We start from the raw sequence: 19,818 nt of genomic DNA, 5'->3' as shown, positions 1-19,818 counted from the left end.
AACTCAGTGGCCTGAGTTGACCTGAGTTGAAAAGTCTGAATTTACAGTAGTATTTAATAAATTAGAATACACACAAATGAGTCCTGTTTGTCAAATTCAAATTACGTTTTGAAAAAAACAAAAGGTAATTTTTTTCAATTAGAAATTTCAGTTTTTAACTAGGTTTTTTATTGATCTGATGTAATATTATCTTAAATGTCGTGTCTTCATTATCTGTTTGAAAATCATCACGATTAAGAGGAAATTTTTTTTAAAAACATTAGTGTTTAATGTGTTTCACTTGGTGATGGAGTTACTGGTAACCGACTTTTCATTAATATTCTAATTTATTGAATCAGTTGTATTTTTTTTTTTCTAATCCTCAAATGTTCAAAAATATATGACAGGCTCAAATATATCCATAAAAGCCAACTAATATGATTAAATGTCCCTAAGCAAGTTACAGCTTACCCACGCACTTTTTGCTGCCAACAAAAGCTTCTGGCTTGATGCCAGCTGGATTGCTCCTTCTGGCAATAGAGATAGAGTTCATTTAGACTTATTGGTTTCATGGTATAGTCCCAGCTTTTAAGCATAGTTCACAACTTTTTAACAAAGTTGACATCAGGACCAATCCAAAAGCTTGATGTTTGCCAACTTTATCCATTCTAAAACCAGTGTTGATGTGCGTTTTGGATCATCGTACTGTATGTATCAACTTAAAAAACCAGTTAGTTCAACAACAACCCAGGAACCACCAAGTCTGAAATGTAGCAAAAAAAAAACACCGAACAGACATAAAAATTGGTTACGGACAGAAAAAAATCTGGTTGAGATTAAGATCGTTGAATGGTAGGTCCAAAGACGTGAACATAACCTTTTTAAAAAGTTCTCTGTACTGTGTTTAAAAGTCTGGTCTATGCAAGGAAACCAATCCATTTTCTCTAATTCTTTTAAAACCTGGGCTCAAACACAATCAAAATTATGCCAGTAGCTGACTGATTGCTATCAAATCACTTCTTTGAGGTACAGATTGCAAATATGTTTTTTCCTATTTTGGCAGATGTTTGAGGAGTCCAGATTGTTCTTTTTAATTGAGTATCTAATATTATTCTTTTGCTGTACATTGTACAGAATGTGCTGTTTCATAATAATGATGATAATCAAAAGAGAAGGTTCCATTACAAACAAGCTGTTTCTTGTATTTTTTTTATAAGAACTTTTATGAGAATCTACATTTACTTCAGTGACGTTCTTTGCACAAAATAGAATCCCAGAAATAAAGGTGGGGAGTGAAAGAGCATCATGAGACACTCTTATATCAGTAAAAGACAGTTACAAAGCAAATTCATAATCACTGATAAATACATTTTCGTCACTGAAAGTACTCTTAACTTGGAAGTTGTGAATCCATAACTGAAACGGATACATTCATGGTAAAACTCTTTTACAGACTCTTTTAATGCCAACAACTTTGCAAACAGATGCTTACTACATAACAAAATGTTTTCAGCAATTAAAGATACACTATTCAATTACTTTTTGCTTCTGTTTTGTCCTCTTTTTGATTGGTGGTGTGCTGTTCTGGGCACAGCTCCTTGGTGGGGTCCATCACAACAGGCGGAGGTATGTTCAGACACTTCGCCTGAGCTCTGAACTCTTCAATCTCCATCTCCTCCAACTGTCTCCTCTTGCTGAACAGATAGAAATGTTGTCGCTTTCCTGACTCCACATCAAATTTCAGCAGGATGCAGTCGTGACAGGAAGTGTGGACAAAGGTTGTGGTGATATTGTGGTCATCCAGGGTGAAGCTGCTGCCCTCCAAGGTGACATTGTAGGACGCGTAGTAGCAGTTGCCATTTGAACGGCCGCTGCGTCTGAAGAAGATGCTGCTCTCATCGCCGTTGTTGGAAAACTCAGCAGTGGCGCTGTCTCTGCTTCTCAGTAGCTCCATGAAGGGCAGGTGGCTAATACTGCCGGCAACCATCGTCCTTCTGCCCTCTAAACCACGAAGGTGAGGCTGACCTAAAGGCTGGAGCAGATCTTCACAGGCCAGGGGAACAGAACAGCTCACAGATGCCAAACTGAGGAGAAGAACAGCGGCAGCTACTGCCAACATGACCGTGTTGGATAAATTCCTCATTTCCTAAAGGTTCAGTAACTGTTTCTGACCATTGTGACCTTTTCGATTATATACCTCAGAAACTTGCTGTTTCACAATTCTAAAAATACCAGCAAACAGAAATGGTTTATCTGCTGTGCATTCTGTGATTATGAAATGATGGACTTTCAGCTACACAGTTAATTGTTTACACTGGAAATTTACTAGCTGCTTTTCCCCTCTGTGAGGAGGGGTCAGTGGGTGAGAGGTACGCCCCACACAGGTCAACAGTCAATCATGAAGCACCACAAAGACGCCACAGAAATCATGAAAGCACATGGAGCTGACATAGCTTAAAACCACAGGTTTCACCTCCTGGCTAAATTTCTAAGTGTACTATCAGAGCCCAAAGTCAAAAAGTCAAGTTATTAAAATGTGAAACTGGAAATGTACTTTTGAAGAACAAACAACTGAAATGGGTAAAGTGGTTTACAAACCAACACTTCACCAAATGGAGAAAATATTGGATTTAGGCCTGGGCTTTGATTGAGAAATTTTATCATTAATATACTTTGCTATAAATTACACCCTTGATGTTCTAGCTGTGTGCTTAGTGTTGCAGTCCTGTTGGTGAGGCTCTGTCCCAGTATCAAGTCTACTGCGAAATTCTTCAGCATTGCCCTGTGTTTAGCTCCATCCTTCATTCCCGCTCTGATCAGTTTCCATGTTCATAAAAAGGGGAAGGGTGCAGAAATTGAGCCCATGGCATGATGCTACTTCCACCATGATTCAAAGTAATCATTTTTGGAAATATGTTCAGTGTTAGTGTTTACTACTAATCGAATCTTGAATGTAAGGCCAGAAAGGTAGTTTATTGTCACATCTGATCAGAAAACATGGCTTTGATAAACTACTAAGAATAATTTTCATAATGGGCAGATCTGTATAGGGCACAGCCAATACTATTAGTTGTTCTATCAACAGATTAGTCTATTTGAGCTGTGGATTTCTGCAGTTCCTCCAGATTAACCATAAAATTCTTGGCTATCATTTGAGGCAATTGATCAGACTTGATGTTTATAGGGGTTTCAGAGTACGGTGGATACCCACCTATTTGGTTCAGTATTTACAGATTCACCTATTCGCAGATTTTTCTGTGGAACATAACTCCAAATTATTCACAGAAAATGTGCTTACTCACAGATTTATATTTGTAGAGCACATCTAAAATATTCAAAAGAAAATGCAGTTTGGGAATCTGAAATTAATGCTACTTGGCACACGATTGGCTGGATCAGGGTCATTTGGGCTAGTGTTGGCAAAGCACGAGTCATTTCCCCAACTGCCGATTGATTATATGTATCTCAAAAGGAGAGATAAGAAAAACTGCAATTGGTAGCTTCTGTGGTGGTGCTGAGATGGCTTTCACTGTATGTATTAAGTCATAATATCTTAATAAATATATGTTTGGTGTCTGAACTTTTAAAATAGGAAGTTATAACTTTAGTGGGTGTCTCAAGTTTTTCAGCCACTCACGGGAGGATACAGTACAAATATCTGGCATCCACTTAAAAAAGGCAAACCACAAATGCACACCCTGCTAGCAGCTTAGCTTTTTTATTTATTAGGGTTACCTAATAAATAATCTGTTACTATTTGTTTGTCCATCTCAAGATATTCTGATAAAACACATTAAATTTTGTGGTTGTTTAAAATACTGAAAAGGTCAAAGGCTATGAATGGTTCTGTATGGGGTTGTATAATATCAACAAAGTATCATAGCTAAATTCCTACAGGGACGTTGAGTACTTGAGCTTTTTGTGCCGTTGAAGTAGTTGAAATTCTATATACAGAAATTATTAATCTTTTTAAAACAAGTTCCAGTCAAATCCTTTACACACTGTTGAAGTTTAGTCTTGGTTGAGAATGACTAAGCCTCTTTAGTGAAGGTCAATTTATCCAAATACCGAGAGGGAGACAGAAAACCACTCATGTCTTTTATTGCTTTTGTCCCATTTATAAATGAACCAATGCCTCTCAGACTTCCATCATAAAAGTCAACATTTATTTAAAGTTCAACAACAGATGAAGGATCTGCATTACAATATTACACAAGTGTCGGGTTTTCAACTTTTACTTTCAAGGATTAAATCAAGAACAAGAAATCAAGTCTTTCTGTGTGTTTGTTACAGATTGTTTTGAGAGTTTCTTTAGTGTTTAATTTTTCTCCAATTCTGTTTTCTGGCATCATCATTTGTCTGGACACAGCTCCTTAGTGGGGTCCATCATAGCAGGTGGAGGCATATTCAGACACTCCACCTGAGCTTTGAACTCCTCCAGCTCCTCCTGTTCCAGCTGCCTCCTCCTGCTGAACAGGTAGAAGTGAACCCTCTTCCCCAACTCCGCATCCATGCGCATCAGCAGGCAGTCGCGACAGGATGTGTGAATGTAAGAGGCGCTCAGGTTGCTTTTGTCTGTCCCATCGAAGGTGAAGCTGCTGCCTTCCAGGGTGATGTTGATGGAGCTGTATGTGCAGTTGCCGTGCAACCGGATGCTGCGAGTGTAGGAGATGCTGGTGTCACTGGTGGTGCTGGCGAAGTTTATGGAGGCGCTGTCTCTCTGCTTAAAGCGCTCCAGAAACGGGGGGTGGCTCAGACTGCCCGCCACCAAAGCCCACTTCCCCTCCAGGCGGCGAGTGTCCAGTCGATCTAAGGGCCGCACCGACTCTTCGCAGGTCAAAGGAGCTGAACGGCTCACGGGTAACAAACAAAGGAAAACGACGGCACACACAACAGGAATCATGATGTTCTGTCTATGCAGTCACTTACAGAGCCAATGAGGCAGACAGTGAAATCTGGCTGTTTTTATAGTTGTTCCAGAGATGTGTGATTTCACAATGCAGCCATTTTTCACCTGGGGAATTTTGTGATTATGAAATCACCTCTCAGTCTGTGAACTGTCTGTGACCGATTGCGATATTTGTGATCTTTCTCTCATCGATTGTAAAGGCACTGATTTCTTGCACACAGAACGAAGCTGTCTTAAAGTATTTGGGGATTAAATGCAAAAAAGTGAATAGATTAGTAGTGAGTTAACAGAATGAAAGGAGCAACAGAATGTTTTATGAGTTTAGATTAAAAACATTCTAATTTAAGTAGGCATGTTTTGTTAATACAATTATTTGTGTCATTATCAGCATCATGATTGATAAAATTTTAATCAGTTTTCCCTGTTGATTTGGAAAATGTGATTTCTGTTACACTGACATGCCTGAAGTAGTGCTGTAGGAAATGATTTGAGATCAAGACTCAAGATTCAACAGTTCAACTCACATCTTTATATACACTCTTTACAGGCATGGATCTCATGTTGATTTTGTGCTATTTACCTATTTAAATAATTCAGTTCTCCACGGTGGAATGACTATATAACACAAACAACTGAGAGTTGATTGTGAATGTTCTCCAGTCCACACAGGATCATGTCCTTGAGAGCATAGAGACCAAGCTAAGTGTTGGTAGGGGCTTGTGTGGTGTTGCTGTTTTCTGAGTGTACAGTCAGCTCCTTTGTTTTATCACTGTGTATAAGTAAGCTGTTCACCAGAAACAACATCATAAAGTACTTTATTTCCTTCCTACTTTTTCTTTTTACAGTCTAAATCTGCCACCAGCAAACATTTCACAATACTGTTGAAGTTGTGAGTGGCTGTACACAGCTGGCGATTTAGTGAGTTCACAGAAGGAGGCTTAAAAGTCATTTTTGTGGAGCTCCACTTTTCAGGATGATAACCCCAGATGTGTATTTTTATAATAATAATAATAATAATAATAATAATAATAATAATAATAATAATAATAAAAGACAGGTTGAGTAAATGCACAACATTATGCACAACATAATCGACCAAAATCTTTCTTGAATACGTTGTCTGTTTACCAGTTGTGTTTTGGACATTACAAAAACTGAAAATGTTTTTTTATGCACTTGTATATTTGGAAACAGATGTAAAAAAAGACATCAATAGGTAATGACTGACGGATTGTTTGCTCTGATGTTGGTGATGTTCTGTAGTCAAGGTTCGTCACTTTATCAAATAAACTTAAACAGACACGACAAGAACACAGATGGGTTGTTTGGGTTTGAACATTCTGGGTTTTTTCTGTTTGTTTGCGATGTTTAAACACTGATTATGAAACTTCCAGTTTGACAACAGATAAGAGACAACTCTTTTAGCAAACCTACAAAGATGTTAGTTTGATAAAAGGTAGGGATTGTGACAACATATATAATTACACAATAAATCTGATTTAAGTAAAAAGGAACCTGTTAATCAATGCAGATATGACAGAAATGTCCTCATACTGCCGTCACGATAAAAGAAAGGGATACAATGTCCAATTTTTAAAAAAATCAATTGTATTCCGTTTCCTTGGTCCAAAATTTTGAAGGAGACAAATGTTTGAGCTGGACTTTGGATAGTCCTTCTCTAAATGAGCTGCTCAGTCTTTAGGTTCAGGAAATGTCCAAGTTATATGTTATGATTTGATATGTTTATGACTTAGATGTGTGTCCCTGGTGATAGTCTAAGAGTTTACACTGGACAGGGAAGTCATAATTTGTGACCTTGGGAAACCATTTGAACTGTTGTCTCTAGGTAGAAGAATTATACAATATACACTTTCAATGACTTTCCAAATGAAGAATTTGTGCACAAATTGTAGGTTTTCTCTTATCCAAGCAGGAATAAAATTCTATCTTTGGTCTTAGGAAATTGTACACACCTCTATGAATATTTTGGTAAATGTGGCTAGAAGTTGTACTTCTACCACACACTTTGAAGACTTGTGTCAGTTCTTGCCACAAATCAGAATTTACTCAATGGTCACTGAGCTGTAAGTGTACATAATTCAAATTAAGACTTCTGAGACACAAGGAAACACAAAATAGACTTTTGTTTTGTAGGTAGTTATGCACAACAAAGGCTAATAACATGGATGCGTCCTTTTGATCATTTTCTCGCTGTGAGACCACCGTCAACCTTCTGTTTAATTACAAGAGGGAGTGTCTCTTTATGCAACCACGCTTTGATATCTCCTCTGTTGTAGGTTGGGATGCAGGCATCTGTGCTCAGCAGGTGCCAGAAGAGAACGCATGACTTTCCCACAAGAAAGCCGATGTTGACCATGAGCTGGCAGAGAAACGAAACTACTCCGGCAGATTTCTCAAACGTTTCAGTACTTGCTTAAATGAAGAATATTTGAGAACAGCTGGGAGAAAAGTACAGCCTCTAATGAGATTCTCAATACTGCTTTTACAGGCCATCTTTTCTCTTTAGAAGAAAATTGTGTTTTCAATTGTTTTTATTAATATATAAATCTAAAAAACACAACCTCCAGAGTTGCAGGCTTAATGGGGGTATATCTCCACCAGCTTTCCACATCTAGACTGAAAATTCTGTACATTCCAAAAAAAGCTGAAGCTTAACCTCAGGGCCAGGTGCACTGCGACCTCTTCGACCTTAGAAGTCTGCCTTATATTTAGCTTCTTCCATCTTATCAGTTTGGACCAGATTCCCCGTCAATGCTGAAGAATGCGGTTTTCTTTTTTCTAATGTTCTCTAATAAATAAATCTATACTGGGATTAAATTACACACAGATGGACTATTTTTTACTAATTAGCCTCACTTTAATGAAAGGGAAACCAAGTAAAGACACTTTTCAGTTTATTTGTAAAAACAAAAAATTACTCATGCAATTATTTCTCATTCTGCTTCACAGTTTAGCCTTACTTTGTTTTGGTTTATCATAGAAGATCCCAATAATTTATGGCTGAAATTTGTCACACAGCAAGAGTTCATTTGAAAATTATTCGACAAATTTTTTACCAGGAGCTTAAATCCTGCGTAGACATCAAGACGTGACACAGAGTAGCACAAACGTTGGTTTAATCATGAACCCATCCAACAGTCACAGCAAAGCTCCAAAGATCCACAAGCAGTTTTGTTTACAGTATCTACACCAATTCACAGAAATACTATATTCACACTTTCAGGTATTCAAAAATAAATCTATTTCTTAAAATCGTCCAAGGTTCCTAAAATGCTAACTGGTGGCCCCAGTTTATAAATAAAATGAATACTGCATATGACACTATAACAATGTTCCAAATTAATAAAAAAATTTACTTGGAATATTAGTGTTTCCCATAAAATGCCTAAATGGATAGAAGTGCTAGAAATCAAAGACAAAAACAAGTTTCACCAGATATGTTCAAATATTTATTACTGCAAATAGCATATTGTTTTTACTTTACTGCAACTAAGATGTGGAGGTGCTTGTAGTCTAACTAGTTTATGTCTAAAACAATGAAGGTTCTCTCAAACTCAACAAAGTCCTCCATGTTTTAGTTTTGTTTGTACAAAGAGAATTTAATAAGGTTGTTCCAGGTAATGAGCTAATGAGGCTAAAAATCTATAATATCAAGCTGTTTTAACTTTGAGTAGTGGAGAAAGAAAATGCAGCAAAAATGGAATGGATGCATAAAACCAAGGTGACCGGAGGAACAATTACATGACAGAGCAGCACTGGCAGGTTTGTTGTTTGGGCGTCTCAGATTTCTCTCCCTGGCTAGATTTGCTTGGGCTCAGTGTCTCGGAATAGGGAAGGCTGTTTGGTCCTGCAAGTTCTACGTTCAGGTCCGGGGATGGGATTTTCTGCAGAAGGGCCTCCTGCTCTCCAGGCTCTGCCTCTGTGTTCTGGTTGTCCTGGGAATCAGTCAGAAGCACCTCCTGGAACTGGCCGAGATTACAGGCAGGTTCCTCCACTTTTACTGCTTCTTCTGCCACCTCGGGCACTGCTGGTACTTCAGCTTTGGCCTCAGCCTCCATTTCTGAAATGAGAGCAGAGGGAGACGCTTCGGGATAGATGGGCACCAAAGAAACGGCACCAGAGTCCAGAGCTGTGGGTGGCTGTGGGCTGTCTGGTTCTTCCTGTTTTTCATCGCGGCCTTCAACTTCTGTCTCTTCATCTGGCCGGCTGCTTGGTTCTGTATGGCCTTTTATGTCTCCTCTGTCTTCAGGTGTTAATTGGTCTTTGACAGTGAGCTCAGCTGCTTCCCCATTCTCAGCCACTGGTGAAGTTTCTGGAGCTCCTCCTGTTTCTGGACCTCCTCCTGTTTCTGGAGCTCCTTCTGTTTCTGGAGCTCCTCCTGTTTCTGGACCTCCTTCTGTTTCTGGACCTCCTCCTGTTTCTGCTACTTGCTCCACAACCTCTACAATCTCCTGGGCTCCCTCTGGATTCTGCGTGGACTCCTGCTGGTCCTTCAGGGAAGAAAGGTCCCCAGAGACATCATCCCCTTCATCTGTGATGTACACACACTCTGCTCTCATCACCAGAGTCCCGTCTTCTTCTCCCTCCTCCTCATTCATGTCAGCATTTGGAACCTGACTGAGAGGAGTGGCAGTTGTGCTCATCTCTAACTCCATCTCAGCATTACTGGCATCCTTGGTGGTTCCGGCTGGTTCTATTGTGCTCGTCTCACTATGCCCTGAGATGGCATGAGAACTGATGTCTTCGCTGCTGCCCCCACCATTGGTCAAAATGACTGCGGTTTCACCCTGTGGTGTATTTTGGTTTACTTTGACTTCATCACCAGCTGGTTCTGAAAAACACAGAATAAATGTCAAAAAATACACAAATATATTAATTCATAAAAGTGAAGTGAACTACCTATTAATATTTATCAACAAGCACGGCAATAACTAGAAAAACAGTTAAAAGTAAAAGAATTAAGTGACTTCTACGACTATGACAGTGGTTCCCAAAGTGTGGGGCGCACCCCCTAGGGGGGTGCAGTGCCATTACAGGGGAGGGGGGCGAGAAAAGTGGTATGGATGAATGAAAAAAATAAACAAAACAGTTACACAAAAGTGTTTCACTGTAAAGGTGGTTTGTAGTTTGTTTTGTTGCAACCTGAAGTGTGAAATAAACTACAGTGGAGTTTGAAAATAAAATATGTGTGTAGGTTTAACGATGTGTGTGCCCAGTAGATTTTTTTTTCTTTTTGGGGGGGGATTTTATTGTAGTACATAGGGAGGGGGGGATCTTTGGGAACCACTGGGGGGGAGGCAGAAGAAAATCTTTGGGAACCACTGGACTATGTTAACTGGAACACTGTTAGCGTTAGGTTATATATTACATATTTATTTATTTGTTTGCACAAGCATGTGTGGGCATAGGAGCAGGTATCTTGAAGTTATTTGGAGCTACAAGTATTAGGGGATTTCCATATAAAAAGTGGTCGGAAACCTTTGAAGTATTGTAATGTATAGTATGTCCTGAGTGAAAGTTGAGAGTTAGCAGTGTTGGACAGCTGAGTCATCAACTTTGAATGATTTTTACATAAAAAGACGCGCAGATTTTGTTTCAAGTTCTCTCCTGCTTCAGCAGCATCCTAACCGACACATCTTTAAAAATGCAAGATTTGCGCTTTAGTGCCCATTAAGGTGAATTTAAATTCATCACATTGTGTTACCGCTTTGTGAACTTTGGCTACAACATGCCTCTTCACCCTCTTTCTTTAGGATGCAAATGTCTTGAGATTAGTTGATGCAATGCATACTGACAGTTACATCTATAAGGGATTCCATGGTGTTACACAGTTTGGCATAAGATAGTGATGGAATAAAATTAACATAAAAAAATGAACAGAGAAAGGACGTATTTTCATCGGAGTGCCCCCTTGATGCTACCTGTTATGGCTACCTATGTGACTAAGCAGGAGCTGGCTGCTAATCTGCTAATCTCAAACATAACACAAATAAAAATTGATATTTCCAAACTACCAAATGCAGCAGACATTATTGAGTAAGTAATGTTTCTATCTGTTGATGAGAGTAGAGAGACTTGAAGAATACTCTAACCAAATATACATAAATTAATTATTCCCATTAAAAATAATGTTTCAGAAATATAAAAATGCATCTATCATTTTTATATTTCTAAAACATCTGTCATAGGAAACATTTCAGATTTTGAGATGTCTTAATCTTATTTACTTAATAGTACAGGTGTAATTCAAGACACTTTAAAATTTATGTTAATGGAATTATTGACATCCTTAATTTCATTTTTTGCTGTGAATGTTATTGTGACTGCCAGGACAGATATTGATATTGAAAACTAGAGTTTGAAATAGTTGCATTTTTTTCATATGATGTTAAAATGGTTGCTAAGATCTGCTGAAGTGTAAAACCACAGCAAAAGAAAAATAATCAGCTTTACACTTCCATAAAGGCCAGCTAGTTAGACTCACTACTTGTGACTGAAGTTGAACTTAATCATGGCTTGCTCGGTGTGCAAAGACTATACCATAATAATATAATATACAACACGTGAGCTAAGCTTCGTAATGGATCAGATCAGAGGATTCCTGGTTGAAATAAAGAAACTTGTCAAAGCCAAACAACATTAATCGATGTAGAGAGACATTCTTTCTACTCACTGTATCTTAATGCTGTAGAATCTCCATTCTCTGAAAAATTGTAGATGTTTTCTGAGGGCAAAACAAATAGTGATCAACGGGTTATTTAATAATTACAACTGTGGATCTTTTGATGGCCTAATATTAAGGGTATTACAAGAAGGTGACCAAATCCTGACTAAACTAAGCCATGTTATTTGTTTAAATAGCATCCACTTTGATTTTATTTCTTGTAAATTGAAAAGCTGAAAATGAGCAAGCAATAGAAGCACAGCTGCTGTGGTGAGTGACAGTAAAGTGCACTTAGTAAAAGTTCAGATGGATTGGACAGATGAACATGCAAGCATTAAAAACAGGTGTCCAGATGGATGACGGCTATGCTTTGCTTTCCACCGTTACATAAATACTTGATCTAGGAGCTTGTCTGATTATACAAAGATATCAAGCTTGGTATTACATAGCAATGAATCTTAAAGTATCATTTTTTCTGATATAAAAAAAATCCACTGAAATTCACTTTTCAAAATACACACTGCTATGAAACAAATGTAGGGCAGCTTACATGTTTCTTCTGCTTTTTCTAATTGTCACACTTCAATAATTTAGAAGATAACGAACCTCTGTCTTACAAAGATGGCCTGGGCAAATGCAACAAAGCTGTCTTCAAATTATGTTTTCATTTTGTCAGAAAGAGATGGGAAAGAGGTGCTATGTGGGGCATAAAAACATTTTTGTGATCTCCAAAACCCTTGAGAAGACATTCTGTGGACTGACGAGACCTTGGTGGAGTTTTTTGGGGGGTATGTATAACATTAAATCTGGTGGAAAACTAGCACAGCATGTCAGAAAAACATGGTGGTGGTGTCATGATGGCCTGAGGATGCTTTATTTTTAACAAAATTGATGGAACCGTAACTTGTGACATTTACAAACGAATAGCCCGCAGGACAGAGATCCAAAGCGCACCAACAAGGCTGAATTTAATCAATTATGCAAAGAAGAGTGGTTCAAAGTTTCTCCACAGTGACGTAAAAGAATCATTGTCAGGTATTGCTGCATGGTAGCTGTTGCTACAAACGGTGACCTTTGTTCCCTTCTTACTTGTTGTTTGTTCAGATAATAACAGGAAGGATTCTTTACACTTCCAAATATGCCAGCTGCATGAATGTAATGGATTTGTGGCTCATCTCTGACCTAAAACTGAATCAACACTGGAAGCAGGAGGCTGCTGCTTCAGCATCTTCAGATCTGACAGATACTTTACATGCTCCAGCACAATATTGTAAGAAATAAATGTTTTTTTTGTGCTGCTGGAAATAATTCTTCCATACATCACAGTAGCAAAGTACAATTTGTCCTCCTGCATTTTCATTTTCCATATAAGGTAGACATGAGTGTTTAACCATTTGGCTCTGAATTGAATGCATGCTTTTTATGACACTGTAAATCTGATTCAGTTTTATGTTCATCTCATTCCACTTACCTGCTTTAGTTTCTGCCTCTTTTAATGCCTCCTGTGAGGAAGAGGGACATGCAGAGAACTTAAATTAGAATCGCCTGAAAAGGTGAATCTGTCATGTCTCATCAGAAACAGCCTTAAAAAAAGAAATATATTGTTATAACACATTTGGTGGCATTCCAAATCTGTGTCTGACGCCTTAACCAGCTAAAACCATGGTGATGGTTTCATTTTGAATCCCTGGCATTTGAAACAAGCTGAAATTTCTGCCTCGTCACAAGAGGGAGCGACTGAGCAGGAAAGGCTTGGTGTAGAACTGTGCAAAGCTTTAATTACGAAAAAGATATATTTAAGTTTGCTTTTTCTTGGGCCCCCTTTAACAGAAATGTGACACCTTTTACTGCACCTTGTAAGATCGGATTTAAAACAACAAAAATAAATTAACCTTATGCAACAGATGCACTCTGTATTTGTGAAGTTATCCAAAACTTCCCCCAAAGCAAATTATTACACTTACTTGCTTATTAAAAGAATTATGTAACAATGTCACTTCCATCTTACCTTGATGAAAATTAATAATATGCATTTGTATATTCAAAAATTTTACTAAAAAAAATGCAACTACATCTAACTGTTGATCTAATGAAAAGAAATTGAGTCATACAGTAGATCCAGGGAAGCTGCAGAACGCACCGCATCAATTGCTTTTTTTTTTTAAATTAGCAACAGATGTGCTAATAAAATACATAACTGGTGGAAAAACAATTATTTAAGAGTGGATCAAACTCTGTACTTTTTATGTTAAAGTGCTGCTCACTTTCATAAAGTTCCTGCTTCTCAACAGGAGGTGCTACATCAAAGCTACACTGAGCAAGCAAATGCATTATGCATGGCAGAGAGCCACAGAGAGGCGATGTGGGAAATTTCCTGCCTAATAGAAGGTGATGTAACAAACATGTTCAACATATTCCAGCCCCTCTTTTGTGTGCACAATGCAAGGGTATGTGCACTCCCACAAGAGATTTGCTCACCATTTTGTGATCTTTCTGTGCAGTCACCTGCTGATCCTCCGACTGCAACCTGAGACCGACACACAAGTGTGTAAGTACGCACATGGACGAAAGAGGCGATGCATTCAAACTCTGTGTAGCTTCACAGAGCAGTAGAAATTGTACTATGGTGAAAGATAATTCAATTCAGTACAAAAACACTTTACTGATCCCAAAGGGAAATTAGAGGAGGAAAAACGGTTCAACTGTGGCATTTGTCAGTTTTTAAACTAATATTGATGTCGTGCGTTTACAGTGTGTGTAAAATGTTCTACTGAAAAGAGGATCTTTTTTGAAAAAAGTGTACTTCAGGTCTTGAAGACTGTAAATATAACATGATGACAAAAAAAGTAAAAATACCAACCATAGATTTTGTGGCTGAGCTCTAATGACCAGTTTCGTAAATCTCAGACCTGCAGGTATCAGTTTTAGCTGACTCCTACTTCTCTTTAGGAGCTTTAAATTCCAAATTGCTTTCTTCAATGACTAAACAAAATATTTCCACCAAAATAACACTTTTGTTTTCCAAAAACAAAAGTGCCATTTACTTGTTATTATAACCCTGCTAACAATTTTCTTTGATTCTTAAGAAATTATTAAAAATACATATTTTTTGAGTTTCTAATTGCTCCATTCCAGTAATTTTTTTAATTTCTTGATATATCTATAGAAAAAAAAAATCTGTCGATAAAAATGAGAACATAATGTGCCAAAGTTAAAATCTCACGAAAGCAAACAGAATGTAAAAGGTTGCACCCATGAACTTAAATTATCTGCTATGTACCAGCTGTACACATACAAAAAAACAAAACAAATTATGTTGCCAGCCTTTCTGCCCACTTTAACAATTCCAGTCTTTCTCTTTCTCTGACTGGTATCCACATACACACAAAACATACCTGTCAGCATGCTTTTCCATATCCTGCTCCTGTGTTCCCCACAGAGAGGAAAAGGTGTTCTGGGTGTTTGGTGACAAGGGAGACAAAGGATTTCCTTCCATCAGCCACTGATCTCTTAAAGACTTCCTCTGGAATATAAATAAGAGGGTGAGGGGAAAAAAAAGATGAGTGTTAATCAAGTTTTGCCTGTTCCGAAGGGCTGTGCAGAGCAGCTCTGTGTGATTCTGAAGACAGCTACAACATTAGTCTGACCCAGAAGAACGTTCCACTGTTATAGAAAACATCTTGCCCTGTTCCAGCACCAATGAAATCCACATTGATGATCCCACATTATGAAGAGACTCCTTTTGGCCCACGCGAGTCAGTAAATAAGCACCTTTCAGGATCCCTATTGCCATGGAGTGGGATTTAAGACATCCTCATACACCTGCTTCAACAAACCCAGTCATCTGGACAAAGTGCACTGTGAGGATATGTTTTTTTTATTATTATTATTATTTCTCCAGTGCATTTAACATAATTCAGCTTGATTTCCCTTGTTAGACACAATACGACACAGGTGGGAGCCTCAACAATCACCTGGATCAATGACTTCCTGACAAACAGACCACAGTCTGTGAGACTGAAATGTTGTGTTTCTAACCAGGTGGTCAACATCACATGAGCGCCACAAAGTTGTGTCCTGTCATCTGCAGAACTACTCAGAGGAGCAGCGGAGCAAGAGGGGAGCAGACTGTGCTTTGGGTGTTTGGAGGAGTGCAATCTCCTCTTCCTCATCTGTTGGGGTGATAGCATCAGAGCTAGTTGCTTAAAAAGGTAAACAAATTGACAAAGAGGGCTAGTTTGTTCAGTGGACTGCTTTTAAATCTCTAGAGATGATGAGATTTCTTCGGAAAACAAAGAACATCTTCAACAATCCTCTTCATGACTTTAGAGGACTCTTTGCTGTAATACTGACCACCACAAGAGGTTGTTCTTTATGCCCAGCCGACCACCATCTACAACTCTTCTTGAAAAAACTTAACTATGGCTTGCAGCATTTATTTATAATCATTTTTTTTAACTGAACTGAAAACACCTCAAATATTTTCCACTTCTCCGAGGTCTCGCAAAAATGTTAGCTGCAGCGTTAGCATCTTTGTTATGTATGTAACAAAGATGCTACATATCTTTGGTACGTAAAAAGATATGTGACAAATATCTTTTACATATTTTAGATCTTAAAATAGTACAAGGATGTTACAAATAAAAATGCTGGTTGGTTAGCTGTTATTTACACGATCTTAATATATTTTAAACGCCACATTAAGTTAATAGAAAACAAACTAGGCTACCAAGATTTCATTAAGATTATTGAATTGGCATCAACTGGCAGTTAGCTACCTAACTGTCATAACTTAGCCTTCAGGAAAATATAAAACAAACACACATTTAAAAACAGTAAATTAATAAAAAAGACATGACAAATAGTGTACCTTCAGCTAATATACCAGTCAAGGTAAATGTTGTCCTGTTATTCACCCACTTTTTCCTCATTCACAAACAAGTTAGCCACTTGCAACTGTCTGTTATGGTCCTGTTATTATCCGGTTGCTACGGGAAACAGAATGTTCAAATGAAAATAACTGCCTGTCACCGTATCCAAGCAACAGTGAAAATACTTTGTTTGGTAATCTTTGGACTTTTATTTTGAGACACTGCATAATTTAATTCAAATTTAATTCAAAAGTAATTTATTAATTCCAAAGGGAAATTAAATGTTACTGTAACTCATATTATCCAAGGTTCTTTAAAACCCCTCAACTGTCATGAGGACAGAGGCGTCCCCATGGACTTACTGACTTGCATGTAACTGTTTTTGGGGTGACAGTTGAAAGAGTTGAGTAGCTGTATGCTAATATGGGTGGGAACAATCTTCTGAAGCAGTCTGTATTACAGCGAAGCCTCTGACTGAAGATACTCTGTTGTAAAGCAGTCTCATGAAGCGGATGCTCATGGTTGTTTGTAACTTTGCTAATTTTATTAAGAATTCTTCATTGCACCATCATCTCCAGTGGTTCTATGATAGTCTCTAAACAGAACATGTGGTTATTTTTATTCCTCACCTATCTCCACTTCTGTTTCACCATGATTGAAATAGTGTTTGACCTAATTCTGTTTCCTCTGAAATCTACAATCACATCCTTTGTTTTGTTCTCATGTGAACATCATACGATATGATGATTGTTTCCACACCATGCCACAAAGCACTCCACCACATTTCTGCTGTACTCAGCTTCTTGTCCATCTCTGATGCACCCAACATAAAATTAAAATACAATCATAAACTCAGCAGAACCATATCTACTGAGGTTAGATAATGAATAGGAAGTCAAATGAACATGTCAACCAGCTTATTTCTTATATTTAGCCAGTTAGGCTATTGATTGCTGCATGGCACAACTTAAATATGGTCTTTACTTGCCATCATACAATTCAAACTACTTTTTACTTAGATTATGCTGAATTACATAAGAATCTCTGCCAGCTTTGCACTACATGATAGTAAACATGTTTCCTTTCTGCTTTGTAGAATAGCTCAGTCAGTCAGATTGGAGAGTATGTTGTGAGAAAAATGTTTTACGTTTTTGCCCTAGCTTCTCAATTGGATTTATGTCTTTACTTTGACTAAGCCACTCCAATTATGGATAATCCTAGCCTACTCTAGACCATTCCATTGTACCTCTCTGCAGCTCCTCCAGAACTGCTTCTCCGATTCAGAATCTCCTTGCCAGGCCTGCCATTTCAAGTCAACATATGGCTTGAGGGGTTTGCAATTGTGTCATACTATTTCCATTTTTAAATAATAGACTGACTTTCATGAGATGCTTAAACCCTTTATCTGGTGTTCCCATGGACCCATTGACTAGCATGTAGGTGTTTTGATGGTGACAGCTAAGATTGTTCATAACCCAACCCTACTTTAATGATCTCCACAATCTGTATGTTGTGTCCTCACAATATTGTTTGGCCACTAATTATTATCTAACAATCATGTGAGGCCTTCACAGAACAGATGGACTCATGCAGAGGATACATTTCACACAGGCACAACATTAACTTATGTGGCTCCTCAAAGCAGTTAATTGCATTGGGTTTTATTTAGGCAAATTAGAGTAGTAATTAATGCTAAGTGCACTAAACATATAGAAGATATTAATTTTTTTAAAGAAATAAGAAGAATGTGTTATTTTCCCTTCATTCATAGTTATGCACTACTTATGGTTAGTCTGTCACATAAAATACCAATAAAATATATTCAAGCATTTTAGTTGAAAAGCAATAACATATATATATATATATATATACAGACCAAAAGTTTGGACACACCTTCTAATTAAAATGGGTTTTCTTTATTTTCATGACTATTTATAAGGCAAGAAATCCCACTTATTAACCTGACAGGGCACACCTATAAGCAGAGTGTGTGCAAAGCAGTAATCACAGCAAAAGGTTGCTACTTTGAAGAAACTACATTATAAGGGGTATTTTCAGTTGTTTTACACTTTTTTGTTTAGTGCATATTTCCACATGTGTTATTCATAGTTTTGATGCCTTCAGTGTGAATCTACAATGTCAATAGTCATGAAAATAAAGGAAACTCATTGAATTAAAAGGTGTGTCCAAACTTTTGGTCTGTACTGTATATATATATATATATATATATATATATAGGGAAAGCGTACATGGAACGACATAACCAAGTTGCAGGCATAGTGTACAGAAACATCTGTGCAGAATATGGACTGGAAACCCCGAGATCAAAGTGGGAAACACCCCCAAAGGTGACGGAGAACGCCAGAGCTAAGATCCTGTGGGACTTCCAGATCCAGACAGACAAAATGGTAATGGCGAACCAACCAGACATTGTCGTAGTGGATAAACAACAGAGGAAAGCCGTTGTGGTAGATGTAGCAATACCAAGCGACTGCAACATCAGGAAAAAGGAGCACGAGAAACTAGAGAAATACCAGGGCCTCAGGGAGGAACTGGAGAGGGCCTGGAAGGTGAAGACCACAGTGGTGCCTGTGGTCATCGGGGCCCTCGGGGCAGTCACCCCCAAACTGGACCAATGGCTACAACAGATCCCAGGAACAACATCAGACATCTCAGTCCAGAAATGTGCAGTCCTTGGCACAGCCAAGATACTGCGCAGAACCCTCAAGCTCCCAGGCCTCTGGTAGAGGACCCGAGCTCAGAAGTTAAGAACCACCCGCGGTGGGTGAGAAGGGAATTTTTATGTATATATATATATATATACATAAAACGCTTAGGTTTACATAACCTAAACCTTTTATGTACGATTTCCATCCACCAGAAAGGCCCAGATTTCCAACCTTTGGTAACCGTTAACCTGTTGCTACCTACTTACAGTAACTGAAGGCGATACAATACCACCTCTGTCTCCTTGTGAAGAGCAGAACAAGTCTGGCTCTGTTCCTTTTCCCTGTACAGGGCGCTGCCTTCTCTACAGTTTCCTGCAGGCAAGGAGCTGCATGCAAGTTGATGCTTTCACGTATCGCTTATTTATATTTGCACTGAGGTCAGCTTTACTGCCAAAGCAAATGGATTCACTAAAGGCTGCGATGATAACACCTCCCGTAAAAGTGCACATATCTGGATTGCAATTCAATGTCAGTATTTAAAATCTGTAGCAATTATTATTTTTTTTTATAAAAAATTGCTTTCCACTGTTGAAGCACGGTGCACAAACTCCCAGTTAGACTGCAGGGTCGACGCTTTCCTACATGTTTCATACACATACCTTCATGGACCACAAAAAAAATGTGTCCTTCTACTGGACAAACTTT

At 38.2% G+C, this 19,818-nt stretch overlaps 1 protein-coding gene across 1 annotated transcript in view; it reads right to left on the bottom strand.

The window, feature by feature from the left end:
• Nucleotides 1-8,008: 8,008 nt before the first annotated feature.
• Nucleotides 8,009-19,818, bottom strand: part of LOC102216785 (paralemmin-3-like) — a 39,489-nt gene continuing 27,679 nt past the window's right edge. Inside the window, exons 4-8 of the mRNA XM_023334571.1 lie at nt 14,969-15,096; nt 14,052-14,100; nt 13,045-13,075; nt 11,583-11,633; nt 8,009-9,740 (exon numbers count right to left, since the gene is read on the bottom strand). Coding sequence (XP_023190339.1) covers nt 8,647-9,740; nt 11,583-11,633; nt 13,045-13,075; nt 14,052-14,100; nt 14,969-15,096 — 1,353 coding nt within the window. The 3' untranslated portion in view covers nt 8,009-8,646. The remainder of the gene's footprint in view (nt 9,741-11,582; nt 11,634-13,044; nt 13,076-14,051; nt 14,101-14,968; nt 15,097-19,818) is intronic.

This window comes from Xiphophorus maculatus, chromosome 5 (genome assembly GCF_002775205.1).
Source record: "Xiphophorus maculatus strain JP 163 A chromosome 5, X_maculatus-5.0-male, whole genome shotgun sequence".
Taxonomy (NCBI): domain Eukaryota; kingdom Metazoa; phylum Chordata; class Actinopteri; order Cyprinodontiformes; family Poeciliidae; genus Xiphophorus; species Xiphophorus maculatus.
Note: the sequence above shows the minus strand (reverse complement) of the source record. Positions and strands in the feature narration are given on the sequence as shown.